At 45.6% G+C, this 21,453-nt stretch overlaps 1 protein-coding gene across 1 annotated transcript; it reads left to right on the top strand.

Moving 5' to 3' along the window:
* The first annotated feature begins 107 nt into the window (after nucleotides 1-107).
* decr2 (2,4-dienoyl CoA reductase 2, peroxisomal) lies at nucleotides 108-16,262 on the top strand. The gene is made up of 8 exons (XM_072481359.1): nucleotides 108-460; nucleotides 835-903; nucleotides 2,001-2,052; nucleotides 8,442-8,577; nucleotides 8,780-8,904; nucleotides 9,768-9,861; nucleotides 13,409-13,513; nucleotides 15,173-16,262. Exons 1-8 carry the CDS (start codon nucleotides 372-374, stop codon nucleotides 15,388-15,390), a joined length of 888 nt encoding a protein of 295 aa, XP_072337460.1. The 5' UTR covers nucleotides 108-371; the 3' UTR covers nucleotides 15,391-16,262.
* The last annotated feature ends 5,191 nt before the right edge of the window (nucleotides 16,263-21,453 follow it).

Below are 21,453 nucleotides of genomic sequence, written 5' to 3'. Positions count from 1 at the left end.
AGCAGGACCGGAAATACACGAAGGTCGAAAGGAGCGTTATGGGAAATGTAGTTTAGTCCTTATCCACCCCGCCTGTGGATCCCGGCATGCAGAGCGTCGCCCGCGCATGCTCCATGCTGCTTGGGTATAGGGCAGCTGATAATGGGCGACCAAGCTCAGGACGTTTGAGGGGAGAGACATCTGTCCCGGACCTGAGAGAGAATCTGACCCAGCCTCTGCCCAGAGGGGCCCTGTTCCCGAAGACTATAAATCCTCGAGTTTGAGGGACTGTATCCTCTCAGGATTGTTGAGGGTTCTTGTCTCTGGGTCTGCCCCCAGGGCGAGGCTTTCCAGGCAGGGAGGGAAATCAAATTCATTATACAAGAACAGTCATGTCTGGGACAGGCAACATCCTTGAGGATGTGGATACCGATGACTGTTTGTTGAATTATTCCTATATTTTCAGCCTTGATATCCTAAAGTAAGTTAATACATTAGATTGATGTGTAATTTGGGTCAATTGAGTGAGCTAGCACAGTGGGCTAAACAGCTGGCTTGTAATGCAGAACAAGGCCAGCAGCACTGGTTCAATTACTGTACCTGCCTCCCCGAACAAGTGCTGGAACGTGGCGACTAGGGGCTTTTCACAGTAACTTTATTGAAGCCTACTTTGACAAGCAATTATTAATAGCTGTTTAAAAAAATACCCTTGCAAATATTCCTGGAATGGGTCCGTCCCCCCCGACTTTCTTTTTCCTTGCACACTGCAGGACTATTTTGTTGTGAGATGCTATTGTTCTATCCTGATTTGAATAAAGCAAATTCCTACTGCTAACCCGTTGTATTTCTGAATAGGGACAAGGTGGCATTCATCACAGGAGGAGGGTCTGGCATTGGATTCCGAATTGCAGAGATTCTGATGAGGTAGGGCAGCAGCTGCAATATGGGCAGAGGTAGCATGTACTTGAAAGCTTCATGAGGATGCTGGCGATGGTGCAAGTGGTAAGAATCTTTGTGATCTGTTTGTTTCCCAAAGAGTGGCATAGGGTGTACAAGTACCATTTTGCTATGGGCAGGGAGAAGAGGGGGCTGTCTTTTAAGCTGTTTCATCATTCAATTACGTAATAACTGATCTATCAGAATGACTTTGTGACCACGGCTATTGAGACCCAATTTTTTCCCCAATGCCCAAGATTTGTAGCCTACTAAGTCAGGAGCTGACAATTTGGGACAATAAAAGAATGAGGGAGCATTTCTTTCTGTACAGCCAGGCAGTGGAATGGCCTTTTGGACAGCTGAGGGTACATTTTGTATTTACATTACGAACATAATAAATAGGAGCAAGAGTAGAAGGCAGCTCACAGAATTTACGGTGCAGAAGGAGGTCATTCAGCTCATCGAGTCTGCACCAGTCCTGGGAAAGAGCACTCTACCTAAGACCACGCTTCCACCCTATCCCCGTAAACCCAGTAACCCGACCTAACCTTTTGGACACTAAGGGGCAATTTAGCATGGCCAATCCACCTAACCTGCCCATCTTTGGACTGTGGGAGGAAACCAGAGCACCCAGAGGAAACACGCAGACACGGGGAGAAATGCAAACTTCACATAGACAGTCACACGAGGCCGGAATTGAACCCGGCACCCTGGAGCTGTGAAGCAGTAGTGCTAACCGTTGTCTCACAATGCAGACCCTGATTAGCTATTCCTATATTTTCAGCCCTGATATCCTAAAGTAAGTGAATACATTAGGTTGATGTGTAATTTGGGTCAATTGAGTGAGCTAGCACAGTGGCAGTAATGCAGAACAAGGCCAGCAGCACTGGTTCAATTCCCGTACCTGCCTCCCTGAACAAGTGTAATACAGAACAAGGCCAGCAGCACTGGTTCAATTCCCGTACCTGCCTCCCTGAACAAGGGCTTGGTAGCACCGTGACTCCCCAGCTGAGTTAAGTATTAAAACTGGGCGTTAACTCTGACCCATCTGTGTAACGATTTTTAAAATGACTGTTGTATTACAGACACGGATGTCAGACTATTATTGCCAGCAGAAGCTTGGAGCGAGTACAGGCAGTAAGTACACAGGACTTTGATAATTCAAAACACAGTGAAGTAGTATAACTGTAATGCCCCTTGTTTTTACTGATCCATCGGAACCACTTAGTTGGCAATTGATGATTTGATTGTGCTGGTGCAGGTAGTGGAATTGAGTGAGTTGTAATGTTATAAGTGGAGATGTTAAATCACAAATAACAAATCTGGCATGCTACTATTTGTAATATCACTGCTCCATTAATTTTCCACATTTCGTTAGCTTTATCTGGCTAATCTTTACAATTATCCATATTTAATCACTCTCATTCTGGGTTATGATCTGTTGCTAGTCTCACATCTGTCTTTTTAATTAAATAGCATTCTGTTTTCAATCAAATTAAGTTTGTGACATTATTCCCCAAAATAATGTTTTTAACATCCTTTATTATTACCTTAAATGTTCCTCCTAAAATGCACAATGTTAAAATGGGAAGCAGATGAACTTTTGTAAGGGCCCCGAAGAATCCAGCACGAGTTTTAAGGATACAAAATAATAACGTTTATTTACTATAACAATATATACATAACAGTAGCAGTAACTTCCCTTGCTACCTTCTCCTTCCTCCTGGTTCCTGGACTGGCCAGCTTATTTATAGTAGGAGTTTCTCCGCCCCCCTCATTGGGGAAGTTCATACTCCCATAGGATTGTGGGATAGTCATTAGTCCCCAGCCAATCGTCAGTAGGCAGGTTATAACATCCCTCCCCCCCCAAAGTCCAAGGAATCCACCGTAGGCCCTGGCGAAGGAAGGCGTCGAACTCGTTTGGCCGCAGGCCGGACGCCATTTGCACGCGGCACTGGATCAGGCGGCGTATAACGAGACGGAGACCGGCGCTTCCGTGATGAACGGCGCGGTTGTACATCCACGGCCTGTGGACCCGAGGATTCCCCCTCTGATTCATCCTGTGTCTCCATCTCGGAGTCAGAGTCTGCTGCCTCCGTCATGTCAGCGTCTCTATCCCCATTCGGTCCCGTCACGACCTGCGCAGGCTTCGAGTGAGGCACCAGTGGCAGATTTGGAGGACTATCTTCCCTGGTTTCTGGTCTTTGCCGCTGTTGAACTGAGCTCCGGGGGCGGGGAATCTTTTGCGGGGATGATCTTCTGGACCGGACGTGGTCTACATGTTTTCGCTGGAGACGACCCTGGGCTTGCACTTGGTACGATATAGGGCCCGTTTGGCGAAAGATTACACCAGGAACCCATTGGGCACCACCAGCAAAATTCTGCACGAATACTGGGTCACCGGGCGCAAACTGCCGAATCGGACGATGCCGAGACAATCCCGGTCCCTGCCGTTCTCGTGTGCGGCGTACTTTTGCGCCAATGTCCGGGAAGACCATACTAAGGCGGGTGCGAAGTCTCCGGCCCATTAGGAGTTCTGCGGGAGCTACCCCAGTCACTGTATGGGGGGTGGTCCTGTACGTAAACAAAAACCGAGCCAGTCTCGTGTCCATTGATCCGGAAGACTGCTTCTTTAGGCCTCTTTTGAATGTTTGCACTGCACGCTCTGCCAACCCATTTGAAGCCGGGTGGTAAGGGGCAGTGCGGATATGGCGGATGCCGTTCGTCTTTGTAAACCTAGCAAACTCCTCACTCGTGAATGGAGTGCCATTATCCGTGACCAGCACCTTGGGGAGGCCATGCGTGCTAAATGATAAACGCATTTTTTTCAATTGTTGCGCAGGACGTTGTCCCCTGCATCTTATGCACCTCCAGCCATGTGGACTGGGCGTCAATTAGTAGAAGGAACATGGATCCCTGAAAAGGGCCTGCAAAATCTGCATGTAAGCGTGCCCAAGGCCGCCCTGGCCATTCCCAGTGATGTAGGGGCGCGGCCGGCAGAAGCTTCTGATGCTCCTGGCAAATGGAGCAGTTTTGGGCCACCTTCTCAATGTCGGTGTCGAGGCCTGGCCACCAGACATAACTCCGGGCCAACATTTTCATCTTGGTCACGCCCGGATGCCCATTGTGCAAGTCTGATAATATCAGCTCCTGGCCTTTTTCCGGGACAATCACACGCGTCCCCCACAAGAGGATGCCGTCTTCCACGCTGAATTCTGACAGCTTGGAGGAAAATGCACGCAACTTGCCTGGGAGCTGTCTATGCTGCCCACCATACAGGACTATGTGCCAAACCTTTGACAGGATTGGCTCCGTCTGGGTCCACTCACGGATCTGTGATGCCGTGACAGGCAAGGTGTCCATAAAGTTTCGGGTTGCAACCACCTCACCGGTCGTGGGGGTCGACATGGGGCCGGTCGATAAAGGCAATCGGCTCAGTGCGTCGGCATTTGCTATCTGCGTTCCTGGTTTGTGCTCCAGAGAATACTCGTATGCAGCAAGCAACAAAGCCCAGCGCTGGATACGTGCAGAAGCAATGGGCGGTATTGGCTTATCCTCTCTGAAGAGTCCCAGCAGGGGCTTATGATCAGTCACGATAGTGAAATGGTGGCCGTACACATACTGGTGGAAGCGTTTCACCGCGAAAACCACTGCCAGGCCCTCCTTCTCGATCTGCGCGTACTTCTTCTCCGCTGCAGTCAATGTGCGGGAGGCGAAAGTTATCGGTCGCTCGGCCCTGTTCTCCATCTTGTGGGACAGGACAGCCCCAATACCATACGGGGATGCATCACATGTGACGAGCAAAGGCTTTCCCGGATCATAGTGGGTTAGTAACCCAGACGACAATTGTTGCTTTACCCGCCGGAAAGCGGTTTCTTGCGGCTGACCCCAAACCCAGGTGTGATTTTTCTTTAGCAGCAGGTGTAAGGGGGCCAGCGTAGTTGCCAGATTGGGGAGGAACTTCCCATAATAGTTTACGAGACCGAGAAAAGAACGAAGATGCGAAGTGTCAGTCGGGGTGGGGGCATGTTGAATTGCACGCACCTTCTCTGCGACGGGGTGCAGACCCTCGCGGTCCACCCGATAACCTAGGTAGACTACTTCTTTTGCCTGAAAGACGCACTGTGTGACGTAAACGGACTCCAGCCTCCGAAAGGCGTTTAAGGACAGCCTCCAGATTTTCCAAATGCTCTTGCTCCGACGTCCCTGTAATCAACACGTCATCTAGGTAGACAGCCACACGTGGTAAACCTCTCAAAATGCCCTCCATAACACGTTGAAAAATTGCGCAGGCAGAGGATACTCCAAAGGGCAACCGTGTATATTCATACAGGCCCCGGTGTGTGTTAATTGTTACATATGGTTGGGAGGCAGGGTCCAGCTCCAACTGCAGGTAGGCGTGACTCATTTCTAATTTTGTGAATGAGAGTCCACCTGCAAGTTTCGCGTAGAGATCCTCTATGCGAGGCATTGGGAATCGGTCGAGTCAGGAAACTGTATTCACTGTAAGTTTATAGTCGCCACACAAGCGAACTGTGGCATCTGGCTTCATTACTGGTACAATTGGTGCTGCCCAGTCAGCAAAACGGACGGGCCTGATAATACCCAAACTCTCCAAACGAGTGAGCTCCCCTTCTACCTTCTCGAGCAAAGCGTAAGGCACTGGGCGCGCCCGGAAATAGCGCGGTGTGGCTCCTGGTTCAACTTGGATACGGGCCACGGCCCCTTTTATTTTCCCCAGACCAGGCTGGAATACCTCTGGGTATCGTCCTAGCACCTCAGTCAACCCTCCAGAAACTGTTTGGAGGATGTGCTGCCGTTGCAACCGCAAATGGCGCAACCAGTCCCGACCCAACAGGCTGGGCCCATGGCCACGCACTACGATAAGTGGGAAACGCCCCTCCTGGCGTCCATAGACAACAGGGGTCATTGTAGTTCCTGCAATGTCCAGTGGTTCCCCCGTGTAGGTGGCCAACCTGGCCTGTGAGTCAGTTAGTGTAAGGGTCTGTAGACCCTGCTTGATGCGGTCGAATGTTCTCTGGGCGATCACGGAGACCGCTGCGCCAGTATCCAACTCCATCTCCAGCGGGTGGCCATTGACCCGTACTGTCACCTTAATGGGGGCCACACGGGGAGCTGCCACACAATGCAGCTGCGGGCAGTCGTCCTCCGTCTCCACGTCCTCAGGAGTGGTCGCCGCAGGTTCATCCACATGGAAGGTACGGCCTCTGGGCTGGTCCCAGTTACGGCCCCTGGGCTGGTCCCAGTTTCGGTCGGAACGACGGCGCCTCTGGCATCCCCAGGACCGCCGTCCGCGACGGGGTCGGCGCCTACAAGTCTGACACGGACATGGCTCCTCATCCATTGGCTCTGGAGAAGGCTCCCTTCGGGGAGGAATGTCCGATGGCCACTGGCATCGGTCTGGTCGTTGCCTCGCCCAAGGTACCGCAGGAGTGCGGGGGGACGTTTTTGGGCGGAAAGGGTTGCGCCCCAAGGCATGCACTTCCATTCCCTGTAGCTCCTGTACTCCTCGCTCTGCGCTCTCTCGGGACAAGACTATTTGTATTGCCTGTTGAAAAGTCAATGTTGGCTCCGCTAACAACTTTCTCTGGGTGGCCGCATTGTTAATACCGCAAACCAAACGGTCGCGTAACATTTCTGACAAGGTCTCACCATAGTCACAGTATTCCGCAATCCCGCGTAGCCTGGATAAAAAAAAATCGGCAAGGGATTCTCCAGGGGTCCTCTCAGCGGTATTAAACCGGTAACGCTGGACTATCGTGGACGGGGTTGGGTTAAAGTGTTGCCCCACTATATTCACAAGTTCGTCAAACGTTTTGGTGTCCGGCGCAGCTGGGTACGTAAGGCTCCTAATCACCCCAAATGTATGCGGCCCGCAGGCGGTGAGCAATATGACCACCTGGCGCTCGTTTTCGGTGATATTGTTTGCTCGGAAATAGTAACGCATCCGTTACGTGTACTGGTTCCAGCTTTCCAGCGCAGCATCAAAAACATCCAAACGTCCGTACAGAGGCATGGTATAATAGAAAACAACTTCCAACCTGTATCCAACAAAAATCCAGGGAGGTGGCTTCAGCAGTGTAGACAGCTATTCACTTTTACCTTCGTCGCCAGTTTTGTAAGGGCCCCGAAGAATCCAGCACGAGTTTTAAGGATACAAAATAATAATGTTTATTTACAATAACAATATATACATAACAGTAGCAGTAACTTCCCTTGCTTCCTTCCTCCTGGTTCCTGGACTGGCCAGCTTATTTATAGTAGGAGTTTCTCCGCCCCCCCCTCATTGGGGAAGTTCATACTCCCATAGGATTGTGGGATAGTCATTAGTCCCCAGCCAATCGTCAGTAGGCAGGTTATAACATGAACATTGTGGTATTTATGTGTTCAGATTTGATCCAGGACTGCTGCTTGTCTGTATGTAACTGATGTCAGGGATAAGCTTTTTTTCCCCCGTTTCCCACACTAAAATCATTTGAGTTGCAATTAATTCGGTGACAACAATGCTCTCATGTGCAGTGCTTGTGAAGATTGAGATATTATCTAATCAAAGTGTTTACAATGACAAAAGGATTCTATTGGGTAGATAGAAACTATTTCCTCTGGTGGGGAAATCCAGAACAAGGGAAGATATCAGGCTTGGGCCATTCAGGAATGATGGAGTATTTTTCAGGATAATGTATATATTGTAGCAGTGATGAAAGAGGACCAGTGGATGTGCATTTGGATTTTCAGAAGGCTTTTGATAAGATCCCACACAGGAGGTTGGTAAATAAAATTAGAGCACAAGGAATTGGGGGAAATATACCAGTATGGATCGAGAATTAGCTAACAGACCGAACGTCTGTAGATGATCAGCCATTATCTAATTGCAAGGCGGGCAAGCTTGTAGGCTGTATCGCCTACTCCTGTTCCTATGTCAGGTAGCATTTCTTTACATAAAAGTACATTCAGTAGAGATTGAAAGTTTTTTTTTGGTAAAGGTGTCAAGAAATATGGAGCACAGGCATGTAAATGGGTTTGAGATACAGATCAGCCTTAATCTAACTAAATGGCTGAGCAGGCTTAAGGGACTGATTGGCCTCCAGTTCCTAATAGTTTCAAGGTTAACTGACTTGTGTGGCTAAAGGACAGTCTCTGACAATGTGATTACATGCTGCAGTCTCAGTGAAATGGAAAACGCACTGATGAGAGGGACAGGGACTTTGATTGACAGCTATTGTGATATCACTGCAGAATGATTGTGCCACAGGATCATATGGTTGGAAGTTACTTTACAGCTCCAAAGCAGAATTATAAGGCATTAGGTACAGTACATATTAGTCGTCTAACAGTTCATTAATTCTCCAACCAAAGAGCACAAGTCTTTCCCACAGAATATTGGAACTTTTGAGTTAATTTGTATGAGAAAGCTGAATCCAAGGCAGGTTGTTTCAGTCAGTGTGAAATGAAACAGTTCATATGTTGCATTCAGCAGTAACTAGCATGTCTGTCTTTTAATCCAGTCTGCAAAAAAACTCATGGCAGCCACTGGACTGCGTTGTCTGCCAGTGTCTCTGGATGTCAGGCAGCCTATGACCATTGTTACTGCTGTGGAGGAGACACTGCAGAAATTTGGGAAAATTGACATCTTGGTTAATGGTAAGTAAGAGTTCTCTTTTCTTGTTACTTTTCAGTGGAGATTGAACTGTAAGGTGATCCATAGAGCCCTGTTAGTTTACAGTTCAGTTGATTTTAGATAATACACATCACTGCTGTAAATGTTAATCTTATAAACATGCAGTGAACTTGATTCTACTGTGAAGGCCATTTTTATTTGTAAAATTCTCCTCTCTTTACCCAGGTGCTGCAGGTAACTTCTTGTGTCCTGCCAATGATCTCTCATTCAATGCTTTCAAAACTGTCCTGGAGATTGATACAATTGGAACCTTCAACACCAGCAAGATACTGTATCAGAAATGGTTAAAAGTGAGTCGCATTTGCACTGGTGAAAGAACCAGATTTTTGTTTTTGGTTGGTTTAAATATCTCCTTTTCTAATCGGTATACAGGTCACCCAATAACTAACTAAAAGGCTGGGTAGTCAGAGGGGACAATCGTTGTTTCTCTGGGAGAGTTAGGTAGCATTTTTGATTTTAAAATCAGTCCTGGGGCCCTCTCCTGATCACTCAGCTGACAGCTAGGCAGACCAGGAAGAGCCCCAAGTTTCTTTTGGGAGCATTAGTAGGAGTGCTGCAATTGGCCTCATGCACCTGAGTCACTGAGGGAAAGTGATCAGGGTTCTTGCAGACCTCCAGTTCATTGAGGTGGACTTTGGGTGAAGTGAAGCAGCTAGTCTGATACTGGCCATCTGAGCTCATTGATAAAGAAGGTAATTTGAGGAAGTGCATCAAGCAAAAGGGTCAATGGTTTCAGGAGAGGATGGGTCACGGTGTTTTTTTTATATAAAAAAGGAGGCAAAGAAGTAATTTTTCTTCATTGTGTGAAAACAAACCTTTCACACCTCTTGTCTCCAGGGTCTATATTTGAAATTCACTTAGACTCATGGGATGTGTACTTTTTCTGGCTGAGGGTTCCTAGGTAAACTGAATTAGTTGGCCTGAAATCAGTTCTTGCAAACAGTTACATAGCTCAAAATTCCCCACAACACTCTGCTGGATTTCCTATTTGAGAGACAACAAGAATGACATGTGGGAAATGAGACATATTTTGAGCTCTTAATTTATCACAGTCAAACTAGGCGTTATTTACAATTTGGTGAAAGTGAGATGGAATTTAATTGTGAAAGTACGAAGTTTGTGGAACATTGTTAGTAACCTGCTGTTACCCTAGGAGCATGGAGGAGTTATTGTGAACATCACAGCCACACTGCACTATAGAGGACAGATTTTGCAGGTCCACGCTGGGTCTGCCAAAGCTGCTATAGGTAAGTTTGTATTTTAAGTACTGAGTGGTCCCACTGATCTCAGCTCCCTCTTATTGGAAACACCAGTGAATTCAATTTGATCAGCACAGGGCTGGTAAATGAGCCTCTTTTGGGTACTTGTGGCTGGCATTGAAATGGTATTGAAAGTCACCAAAAAAATAACTTATTGTTTCTACTACCATTTTGGTATATGTAGTCCACGTTCTTCCTCTTCAAGTGATAATATCAAGTCTCTAGGTATTTATTTATTCCTTCTCAGGATGTGGGTGTCACCAACAGCATTTATTTCCCTTGGGAAAGTAACGGTGAGCTGCCTTCTTAAATCACTGCAATCCATGTGGTGTAGCTACACCCACAGTGCTGTTAGGGAAGATGTTCCAGGATTTTGCTCTGTGCCAATGAAGTCAGAATGGCAAATGTGACAGTATGCTTATCTCCAGCTGTATGTCTTCACAGAAGTCATATCTGTTATCAGTTCTGATATTTCCTCATATGACATGACCTTCCACTGCCTTTTGTGTTTTAATCCAGTGCTGCAGTTTTTACTTTGTGTTTATAAACATGCTGGAGTTGATATTCCAGATGCCCTCAAACACTGAAATTATATGACTTAGAAATTGTGACACATCTACACTCCATTATCCTGTGCAGCCCTGGGCTGGGATGGAAAACCAATTGGATTTCCCTCACCTGATGACAGTCAAATGACACCAGTTGGAAACGGTGTGCTTATGTGACTGTGAGCAACGTCCGGATCAAGTTCACTGATGTCCTTCCCACTCACTGTCCAGCTTCTTTCTTGTTTTTTAATTTTTTCAATGAAGGGGCAATTTAGCATGGCCAATCCACCTTTCCTGGGTTGTGGGGGAGGGGCCCACGCAGACACAGGAAGAATGCGCAAACTCCACACAGGCAGTTACCTGGGGCCAGGATTGAACCTGGGTACTCGACGCCGTGAGGCAGCAGTGTAATCCAGCCTCTTTCAATAACCACACAAGGAAGGTCTGGAGGAACATATTTGGTCAAGCTGTTTCTCGGGGTTGGGGAAGAAATAATGACATTTTGTGCTCAAGAAAATCAATGCACTGACCTTTGAATCTTGGAAGTGCATAGACCAACAGCCCAGATCAAGCTACTATCAAAAATGAATGTTTGTTGATATTTAACTTTTATTTTCTATTTTACATGGGATTAGTGGAAAAATAAATTAAAACCTGTTTTTGTGCACCTGCAGCAGGTGGGTGTCTTGGTGCCAGTCCTCTGATGTCTCCTATTTGGTTCCTTGAGGAGCTAATTTACACAAAAATAGGTGGGAAGGCAAATGAGGAGGATGACAATCTACAGGGGGATATAGATAGGTTAAGTGAGTGAGCAAAATCTTGGCAGATGGAATATAATGTAGGAAAATGTGAAGTTATGCACTTTCGGAGGAAGACTAAAGGAACTGAATATTATTTAAATTGAGAAAGATGCAGCACAGAGGGATTCCTTATGTATAAATCACAAAGGACTAGCATGCAAGTTCAGCAGGTAATGAGGAAGGCAAATTGAATGTTTCCCTTCATTTCAAAGGGAATGGAGTATAAAAATAGGGGTGTCTTGCTAAAACTATGCAAAGCACTAGTTAAACCACACCTGGAATACTGTGAACAGTTTTGGTCCCCTTATCAAATGAAAGATAGAGTGGTGTTGGATGCAGTCCAGAGAAGGTTCACTGGGTTGGTCCCAGCTATGGATATGAGGAGAGATTGAGTCGAATGAATAAGAGGCGATCTTATTGAGACATATAGGATTTTCAGGGGCTTGACAAGAGTAAGTGCTGAGTGGATATTTCCTCTTGTGGGAGAGTCTAAGACCAGAGGGCACAGGGCATAATCTCAGAATAAGGAGTCACCCTTTTAAGACAGAGATAAGGAGGAATTTCCTCTGAGGGTAGCGAATCTGTGGAATTCTTTACCGCAGAGGGCTGTAGAGGCTAGGTGGTTAAGTATGTTCAAGGCTGCAATAATCAGTAAGGGAATCTAGAGTTGTGCGGATAAGATGGGAAAAAGGAGTTGAGGATTATATCAGTTCAGTCGTGATCTCACTGAATCGCGGAGCAGACTCGATGGGCCGTATGGCCTACTTCTGTTCCTATGTCATATGGTCACATGTGGATCTATAATTTTAATATTGGAGTAACGGATAGCTGATATTGTTTAATCCAAACTGTGCTGGTGCTAAAGGACCTTTTGGAGTGCATGGAAAAGGGTTCTGGCTGACTTTTAAAAATTCAGTAAGAAGTCTTAACACCAGGTTAAAGTCCAACAGGTTTGTTTCGAATCACTAGCTTTCGGAGCACAGCTCCTTCCTCAGGTGAATGAATTTTAAAATTCATTCATGGGGTGTGGGCATCACTGGAATGTCCAACATTTGCCCATCTCTAATCGCCCTTGAACTGGAGTGGCTCACCGCACCTATTTGCAGGACATTTAAGGGTCAACCACATTGCTGTGGGTCTGGAGTCACATGCAGCCCAGAGCAGTAAGGATTGCAGATTTCCTTCTCCAAAGGCCGTTAGTGAACCAGATAAGTTTTTACTACAATCGGCAATGGTTTCATGGTCATCATTAGACATTTAATTCCAGATTTTTAAAACATCTAATTCAAATTTCAAACATGACACGAACCTGGGTACCTAGAGCATTACCTTAGCTCTCAGGATTACTAGTCCAGTGACAATACCACTGCGGCCACCTCAACTGTAACTGTATCCTCCACAGGGAAGTACTTCACCCCCAAGGTTGGGACCTTTCTCTGTCAGCAGTCAAACTTGGTAACTTTGCACATGAGTAGATACAACTGCAACTTTCATTTCTGCACTGGAGCCAGAATATCACCTGAGTGCTTCCACAATCTGTTGGTAATTTGAAGTAATTTGCATGAGGGCGGCGCAATGACATGTCACCTCTTGGATATGAAGCCTCAGCACAGCATGCAATCTAATAAAATAATTTACATTGCTTGAACAGTGACCAATGAGTAAGGGGAACATTGGAAGAAAGTCTGCTGGAGCTGGTATTGTTGATCCCTCTCACACTCGCCAGTAAGGGATTTATTTCCCAGTGTCCTTGTGGAGTTTGCACATTCGCCATGTGTCTGCGTGGGTTTCACCCCCACAACCCAAAGATGTGCTGGTTAGGTGGATTGGCCACGCTAAATTGCCCCTTAAGTGGAAAAAAAAAATTGGATACTCTTTTTTTAAAAAAAATTTAAAAAAAAATTTTTAAAGGATGCATTTCCTGTGCCTCTTAATGTAGGCTTGGGTCTACAACTAAGTAATCCACTCAACCTCTGCACGAAGAGGAATCATTAGGAACATGAAAAGTTGCAAGAGGAAATCTACACTTTCCCTGTGTTTCCCTTTTCAAGGGCAGTAGGGATGGGGCTAAATGCTGGCCAAGCCAATGACACCTTCATCCTGTGAAATAACTTTTAAAAAAGCAAACTTTACTTGTTTTGTGACTTAAATCATTGTTTGCTGACTATCTCTCACTCTGCTTTACAGATGCAATGACAAGGCACCTAGCAGTAGAATGGGGACCTGACAACATTCGCATTAATAGTTTGGCACCAGGCCCCATATCTGGGACTGAGGGATTTCGGAAATTGGGTAAGGGTCTTCAAGGAAGTGGCTGCGGAGATAGTGGATCCATTAGTTATAATATTCCAAAATTCCCTGGATGTGGCAAAGATTCTAGTGGATTGGAAAAATGCTAATGTAATATACCCTTATTCAAAAAGGAAAGGAGGCAGAAAGTAGGAAACTATAGATCAGTTAGTTTAACATGTCATTGGAAAATTGTTAGAATCCATTATTAAGGAAGTAATAGGACATTTGGTAAGTCAAAACATAATCCAGCAAAGTCAACATGGTTTTATGAATAGTTTTATGAAGGGTAAATCCGTTTGACTAATTTGCTAGAGGTTTTTGAAGATTTAACAAGCCAAGTGGATAATGGAAATCCTGGAGATGTAGTATATCTGGACTTCCAGGAGGCATTTGATAAGATACTGCACAAAAGGTGAAGACCAAGGTAAGATCACATCGGGTCAGGGGTAATTTATTCCCTTGGATAGAAGACTGGCTAACCGACAAAAGGCAGAGTGTTGTAATAAATTAATCTTTTTCGGGTTGGTAAGATTTAACTAGTGGGGTGCCACAGGATTTGGTCCTTGGGTCCCAACTATTTACAATATATATTAATGACTTGGATTCAGGGATAGAAGGTACTATAGCCAAATTTGCAGATGACACTAAAATAGGTGGGATAATAAATTGCAATGAGGAAATAAGAAATGTACAAATAGATGCAGATAGCTTAGGTGTGTGGGCCAAAATTTGGCAGATGGAGTTTAATGTGGATAAGTGTGAATTTATCCATTTTGGTCAGAAAAATGAAAAGGCAACTTATTACCTATATGGAGATAAACTTCAAAGTGTTTTCATGCAGAGTGATCTGGGTGTCCTCGTGCCTGAATCACAGAAAACTAGCAGTGCAGGTACAGCAAGTAATAAGGACGGCAAATTGAATTTTGGCCTTATAGCTAAGGAATAGAGTGTAAAAGTAGATAAGTGTTGGTGAGACCGCACCGGAGTACCGTATACAGTTTTGGTCCCCTTATTTGAGGAGGGATGTGGTTGCACTGGAGGCAATTCAGAGGATGTTCTCTAGATTGATACCAGATATGAGGGGTTTGTCTTATGAAGAGAGATTGAGCAGTTGAGGTCTCTACTCTCTAGCATTTAGAAGAATGAGAGGGGAGATCGAATTGAGATATAGAAGACAAAAGGTATTGACAAAGTAGACGTAGAGCGGATGCTTCCTCTTGTGGGACAATCTAGAAGGAGAGGTTACAGTAATTAGGATAACGGGTAGCATATTTAAAACTGACTTGAGGAGAAATTACTTCCCTGAAAGGGTCGTGAATCTGTGGAATTCACTGCTCCAGAGTGTGGTGGATGCTGGGACATTGAGTAAATTTGAGAAGTTAGACAGATTTTTAACTAGTAATGGGTTGAGGGATTATGGAGAATAGGCAGAAAAGTGGAGTTGAAGCCAAAATAGGATCGCCATGATCATATTGAATGGTGGAGCAGGCTCAATGGGCTGAATTGCCTACTCCTGCTCCTAGTTCTTATATTCTTATGCTGAGGCTGGTGCTCTAATAATTGGCCTATAAATGTTGACAATGTATTGTAAAACAGGAAAATAATGTATGCACGCTTGATTTATATTCCTAATCCTTATTTTGTCTCTTCCCCTACCAGGTGGTTTGACAAAGGCTATGGTTGACCACGAAAAATTGATTCCACTGCAACGAGTAGGGACAAAGTTAGAAATAGCCCACGGTGTACTGTACCTTGTGAGCCCAGCAGCATCGTATGTGACTGGCACGTCACTTATAATTGACGGAGGAAATTGGCTTACAGGAGTCAATAACATGCCAGCAATGCAGGCACTCATGCAGAAATCAGCTAGGCTGTAAACTTGGGTTGGGTGGTGAAGGGTTTCAATAAATGTAAAATACTGTATACCTGTCAGTGTACGCATATATGTACACCATCCCACTGCTGAGAGGATGGACAGGGGCCCTGAGCCAGTCTTGCCCCTCCTCACTCTTCAGCCACCTGCCAATTTGGTGCCTGACAGTACTCTGGGATGGCTTTGTCTAGGTTTTCCCCAGGATCATCCGTTCAACACTCTGCAAACAATGGTGACTCATGGCCAACATCATCATACATCAATCACCTGAGGCATCCTGTGTGTTTCTAACTCTGGTCAGCCAATAACATAGAACATACAGTGCAGAAGGAGGCCGTATTTCTTCATGTGGGCTCTGCAGTATTTTCTGAATTTTTTTAGTGTTGAGTGTCTAAAATGTTTGCTAGTATATCAAAGTGCTGCCAGTGCTTTCTAATTGGTTATTGTCTGTTCTCTCACCAATCTCATTCGCAAATTATACAGATGTGCTGCCACATCTATCCTCCTCCTGGCTGAAACCCAACGTTCAACAAAATCAAGGCCCAATGCCAGATTTGAGAAATCATGGTCCTAACTGTGGGTAGTTGGTAATATAGTTGCTCTTGAGTCAAAGTTGTGGATTTGAGCTCCATTTTAAAACTTTAACACATAATCCAGCCTATATATAGTGCAGTTCTGTGGATGAGATATTAAACTGAGGTTACATGTGCCAATGCAACTGGATGTTAAATTCCCACAGCACTATATAAAGACAAGCTGCAGGTTCTGCTCCGTGAAAAACAGGTTATCTGGCTATTCACCTTGCTTTTATTTGATTATCCTTTTGTGAAGCGCCTTGGGGTATTTTTCTATATTAAAGGTGCTATATAAATGCAAGTTGGTTGTGGAAGCTTTACAACAGTGCACTTCAGAATCATTCCCTTGGTTGTAAACAACTTTGAGATTTGCCAAGGATGTGATAAAATGAGAAAAATAGAATAGAAGTATTTTCCAAGTCACCAGAGATTCTATGCTGCCCAACCATGCTAGAGGGAGGAAGAGACGACCAGCTTGTTTGTGTGTTGTATCGGTTTGTAAGAAGGTAGAAAATATAAAAATACTGCCGAGTCTGGAAATCTGAAATCAAAATAGAAAATGCTGGAAATACATGGATTGGGCAGCATCTGTGGGGCAAAAGAAAGTTCATGCTGAAGTTCGATAACTTTAAGTCATAACTGTAACAAGTTGGATATGTAGTAGGTTTTAAACTTATACAGAGGCAGGAAAAGATGATGGTGGGGGGAAAAGAACAAAAGGGAAGATCTGTGATGGGATGGAAGGCAGGAGGCATGATGGTGCAAGAAACAAGTAAGCCAATTGGGAGCTGAACCCAGTGATCTGGGGAAAGTACAGACAGCAGTTAATGAGAAATATTCATTGTTAACTTCCTTCCATGCTGGCTCAACAATGAGCTCGATTGATCTCTGCAGCTGACTGAATTGAAAAGTGCATTTTTACTCTCAACTAAGACAATAAAAGAGGGGAGGTGAAGAAAAAGCAACAGAAATTCTGGAAATCTAACATCAAAATTGAAATGCACAGTGGTCGGACAATGCCTGAAGGAGGGAAACAATTTGTTTTGCAGCAAAAGTGGTCGTGGAAGCAAAATAACCTCTTTATCGAACATTAAAACATTACAGTAGAATTGGTAGGCACATAGTACAAATGTATAACTGCTTTGACAAAGATGCAAATAGTAATTTTTGAATAGATTTAAGATGCAGGAATGAGATGTAGGGTACTGTAAACATTTGCAGTCAGGCAAACAAAGCGCGAGTCAAAAGCGCCTCAAATAAAAGGGAATATGATGGAATGTGGAATCTAACACAAAGGGCAGCATGGTGGTGCAGACGGGCTGGTTTAGCACACAGCTAAATCGCTGGCTTTGAAAGCAGACCAAGGCAGGCCAGCAGCACGGTTCAATTCCCGTACCAGCCTCCCTGAACAGGCGCCGGAATGTGGCGACTAGGGGCTTTTCACAGTAACTTCATTGAAGCCTACTTGTGACAATAAGCAATTTTCATTCATTCATTCATTTCAGTGGTTAGCTCTGCTGTCTCACGGCGCCAAGGTCCCAGGTTCGATCCCGGCTCTGGGTCACTGTCCGTGTGGAGTTTGCACATTCTCCCCGTGTTTGCATGGGTTTCGCCCCCACAACCCAAAAGATGTGCAGGGTAGGTGGATTGGCCATGCTAAATTGCCCCTTAATTGGAAAAAATAATTGGGTACTCTAAATTTATTTTTTTTAAAGAATCTAACACAAAAATCAGAGACTATTGAGATTTGAAATTTTTGATGCGCATGCTGGAGAACTGTAAAACATCCAAGCCAAATACATTGACACAAGGGGTGGAATTCTCCCAACTCACCCGTGGCAGGTTTGGTGCTGAGCAGGCAGCCAATCTGGCAAGAATCAAAATGTTGTAAACTCACCGGCGTAAAATCATGTTGCAATTCTCCCAATGGTGGTTTAAATGATGGGTCTCTCGTCCCGGTGGCAGGTGGTACAAATGCCATTAGCATCCCATGAATGCTCATTAAAGCAGTGACCTGCTGGAATCCCCTCAGTCTTGTGTCACACCACTTGATAAAGGTTGACATGCACCAGACAGCTCTCAGTTCACCAGAGACTTTGAGGTGAATGCAACATGCAAAGCCTACCTGTTGTAGTGCTGCGTTGCTCCCCTTATGCACTGCACATCAGTCTGCCAGAGCAGACCAGTTCCTGTCCTCCATCTCCATGCCAAGCTAGTCTTCATGGACAGCACCATGCTGCTGGACACATGGACCCTCCTGTGTCACCAACTCCGATCAGTACTGCGGCTGGGGGTGGGAAGTACTGTGGTTTCTTTTCCCCAGTTCTGCGCACTGTGCTGCAGGACTCATGCAGGCTCAGTAACAAAGCTCTGAGGTTTGACCTGGGGTGGGTTGCGAGGTGAGCGCAGGGGTTGGGAATGGGCAGATGGAGACAATGTACAAGGAGGGGCTGGGGGAAGGGCAAACATTTAAGGGGCAACGTGGCAGGAGGGCTATGCAATGCTTGGGGAAGGGTATACAACAGCGGTAAAGGTACACAACAGCAGGCAGAGGGGCAAGGAGATAGATGAAGAGGACAAACAATGGAAGGTGGAGAAGTTGGACCCTGACAAGGCTGCATGACGTGGACAGCCAAAAGGGTCAAAGAGATAGTACATATATTACTGGAAGGGGATGAATGCAGATGGCAGATTCTGGTGTGTGTGTTACTGTGGCTCATTGGGGATCGTTAACACAAACATTAAACAGGTTGGGGCTGCAATGCTAAGTGAAGGTCACTTGTACAAAGCCCTCATTCGAAATGGGAAATATGTCAAGGCACCCGTTTAATTTCAAGGCTGGCAGACAGCAGAGAGAGAGAAAGTGCAGATATTCCTGCTGCAAAATGGAAAGGAGTCATAGATGATAGGGAGTTCAGGGGCTGTGTCTAGCTCAGTCTGAAGTCAGTGAAAGGAGACAGTGCAGTGCAGTATTGTCACTGGGCTGGTGACCCAGGGTAATATTCTGGGGACCAGGGTTCAAACTCTGCCACGGCAGGTGGTGGAAATTGAATCCAATAAATATCTGGAATTTAAAGTTTAATGATGACCATGAAACCATTGTCGAAAAAACCCAGCTAGTTCACAAATGTCCTTTAGAGAAGGAAATCTGCCGTCCTTACCTCGTCTGGCCTACATGTGACTCCAGATCCACAGCAATCTGATTGCTTCTTAAATGCCCCTTGACATAGACTAGCAAGCCAATCAGTTGTATCTAACTGCAACAAAGTCAATAAAAAGGAACAAGACCTGATGGAGCACCCGGCAGCGACCTGGAAATGACAATGGCAAATGCTCCCATGTCAACCCTGCAAAGTCCTTCTTACTACATCTGGGGCCTTTTACCAAAATTGGGAGAGCTATCTCACAGACTAGTCAAGCAACAGCATGGCATGGTCATACTCGCTGAATCATACCTTACAGATAATGTCCCAGACATCACTATCACAATCAGAGGTGGCTGCATGCTATGCAGTCAGGAGGGAGTTGCCCTAGAAATTCACAACATTCACTTTGGACCCCATGAAGTCTCATGGTCCAGGTCAAATATGGGCGAGGAAACCTGCTGATCACATTCTGTCCATCCTCAGCTGATGAATCAGTCCTCCTTCATGTTGAACACCACTTGGAGGAAGCACTGAGGGTGACAAGGACACAGAATGTACTCTGGGTGGGGGACTTGGATGTCCATCACCAAGTGTGGCTCGGTAGCACCACTATTGACCGTGTTGGCTGAGTCCTAAAGGACATAACTTCTAGACTTGGGACTGTGCCAGGTGGTGAGGGAACCAATAAAAGGGAAAAACATACTAGTCCTCATTCTCACCAACCTGCCTGCCGCAGATGCAACTGTCCATGACAGTATTGGTGGAGTGACCACCGCACAGCCTCTGTGGAGATGAAGTCACATCTTCACATTGAGGATCGTGCTGTGTGGCACCACCATCATGTTAAATGGGATAGATTCAGAACAGATCTAACTATTCAAGACTGGGCCTCCATGAGGCACTGTGGGCCATCAGCAGCAGCAGAATTGTACTCGGCCACAATTTGTAACCTCATGGTCCAGCATATCCCTTGACCACGAGGGGATCAACCCTGGTTCAATGAAGATTGTAGGGGGGCATGCCAGGACCAGCACCAGGCATACCAAAAAATTAGACGTCAACCTAGTGAAGCTACATCACAGGGCTCCTTGCATGCCAAATAACGTAAGCAGCAAGTGATAGACAATCGTGAATAGTGGTGGACAATTAAACAACTCACTGGAGGGGGAGGCTTCAAAAATATCCCCATCCTCAATGATGGAGGAGCGCAGCACATCAGTGCGAAAGACAAGGCTGAAGAATTTGCAATAATCTTCACTAGAAGTCCCAAATGGATAATCCATCTCGGTCTCCTCGAGAAGTCCTCAGCATCATAGATACCAGTCTTCAGCCAATTTGATTCACCCCACATTACATCAAGAAATGGCTGAAGGCACTGGATACTGCAAAGGCTGTAGGCCCTGACAATATTCTGGCAATAGTACTGAAGACTGGTGCTCCAGAATTTGCCGTACCACTAGCCAAGCTGTTCCAGTACAGCTACAAAACTGGCATTTACCCGGCAATGTGGAAAATATTCCAGGTATGTCCTTTACACAAAAAGCAGGACAAATCCACCCAGCCACTTACCACCCTTTCAGTCTATTCTCAATTATCGGTAACGTGATGGAAGGGATTATCAACAGTGCTATCAAGAGGCACTTACTTAGGAATAACCTGCTCATTGATGCTCAGTTTGGGTTCTGTCAGGGTCACTCAGCTCCTGACCTCATTACAGTCTTTGTTCAAACAGGGACAAAAGAGTTGAACTCCAGAGGTGAGGTGAGAGTGACTGCCCTTGACATTAAGGCAGCATTGTTCCACTGATTGAAATCAGTGGAATTTGCAATAGGGAGGAAGAACGAAGTGGAGAAATTTACCACCCTAGACTTCTCCAACCAAGATTCAGAAACCTAGAGTGGAATTCTCCCATTTTGAGGCTAAGTGCGGTGGTGGGTGGCCCCGGCGGCACCTGTCCCGCTGTCCAGAATGGCAGAATCCCGTGCCAGATTCAGTACTCAGAACTTCATACTTATGCACAGGCGAGTTCCTCTCTGACTCTCCATCAGCTGATTTGTCAGGATCATGATTGCGGATAAACCATTAACATTCAGCAAAGTGCTCACCTCACCTATTTTTGTCTGCCTCATATAAGAGGACTTTGTCATCAGATTGGAGGGAATACGGAAACCTTCTATCTTACAAGAAAAAAGTTTGGAACCTCATGATGAGAAGCCAATGGGACAGGTGTTGCATCTTCAGTTGCAGGGCAAGTGTCTGGTGAAAACATAACGGGATGATAGAAGGCTTAAGAAGAGAGTTCTGGGGGGGAAAAACTTCACAAAATAAAACCTGGACCGAAGGACA

This window comes from Scyliorhinus torazame, chromosome 17, assembly GCF_047496885.1.
Source record: "Scyliorhinus torazame isolate Kashiwa2021f chromosome 17, sScyTor2.1, whole genome shotgun sequence".
Taxonomy (NCBI): Eukaryota; Metazoa; Chordata; class Chondrichthyes; order Carcharhiniformes; family Scyliorhinidae; genus Scyliorhinus; species Scyliorhinus torazame.
The sequence above is the reverse complement of the archived record's forward strand: the minus strand, read 5'-3'. Positions and strand labels throughout refer to the sequence as shown.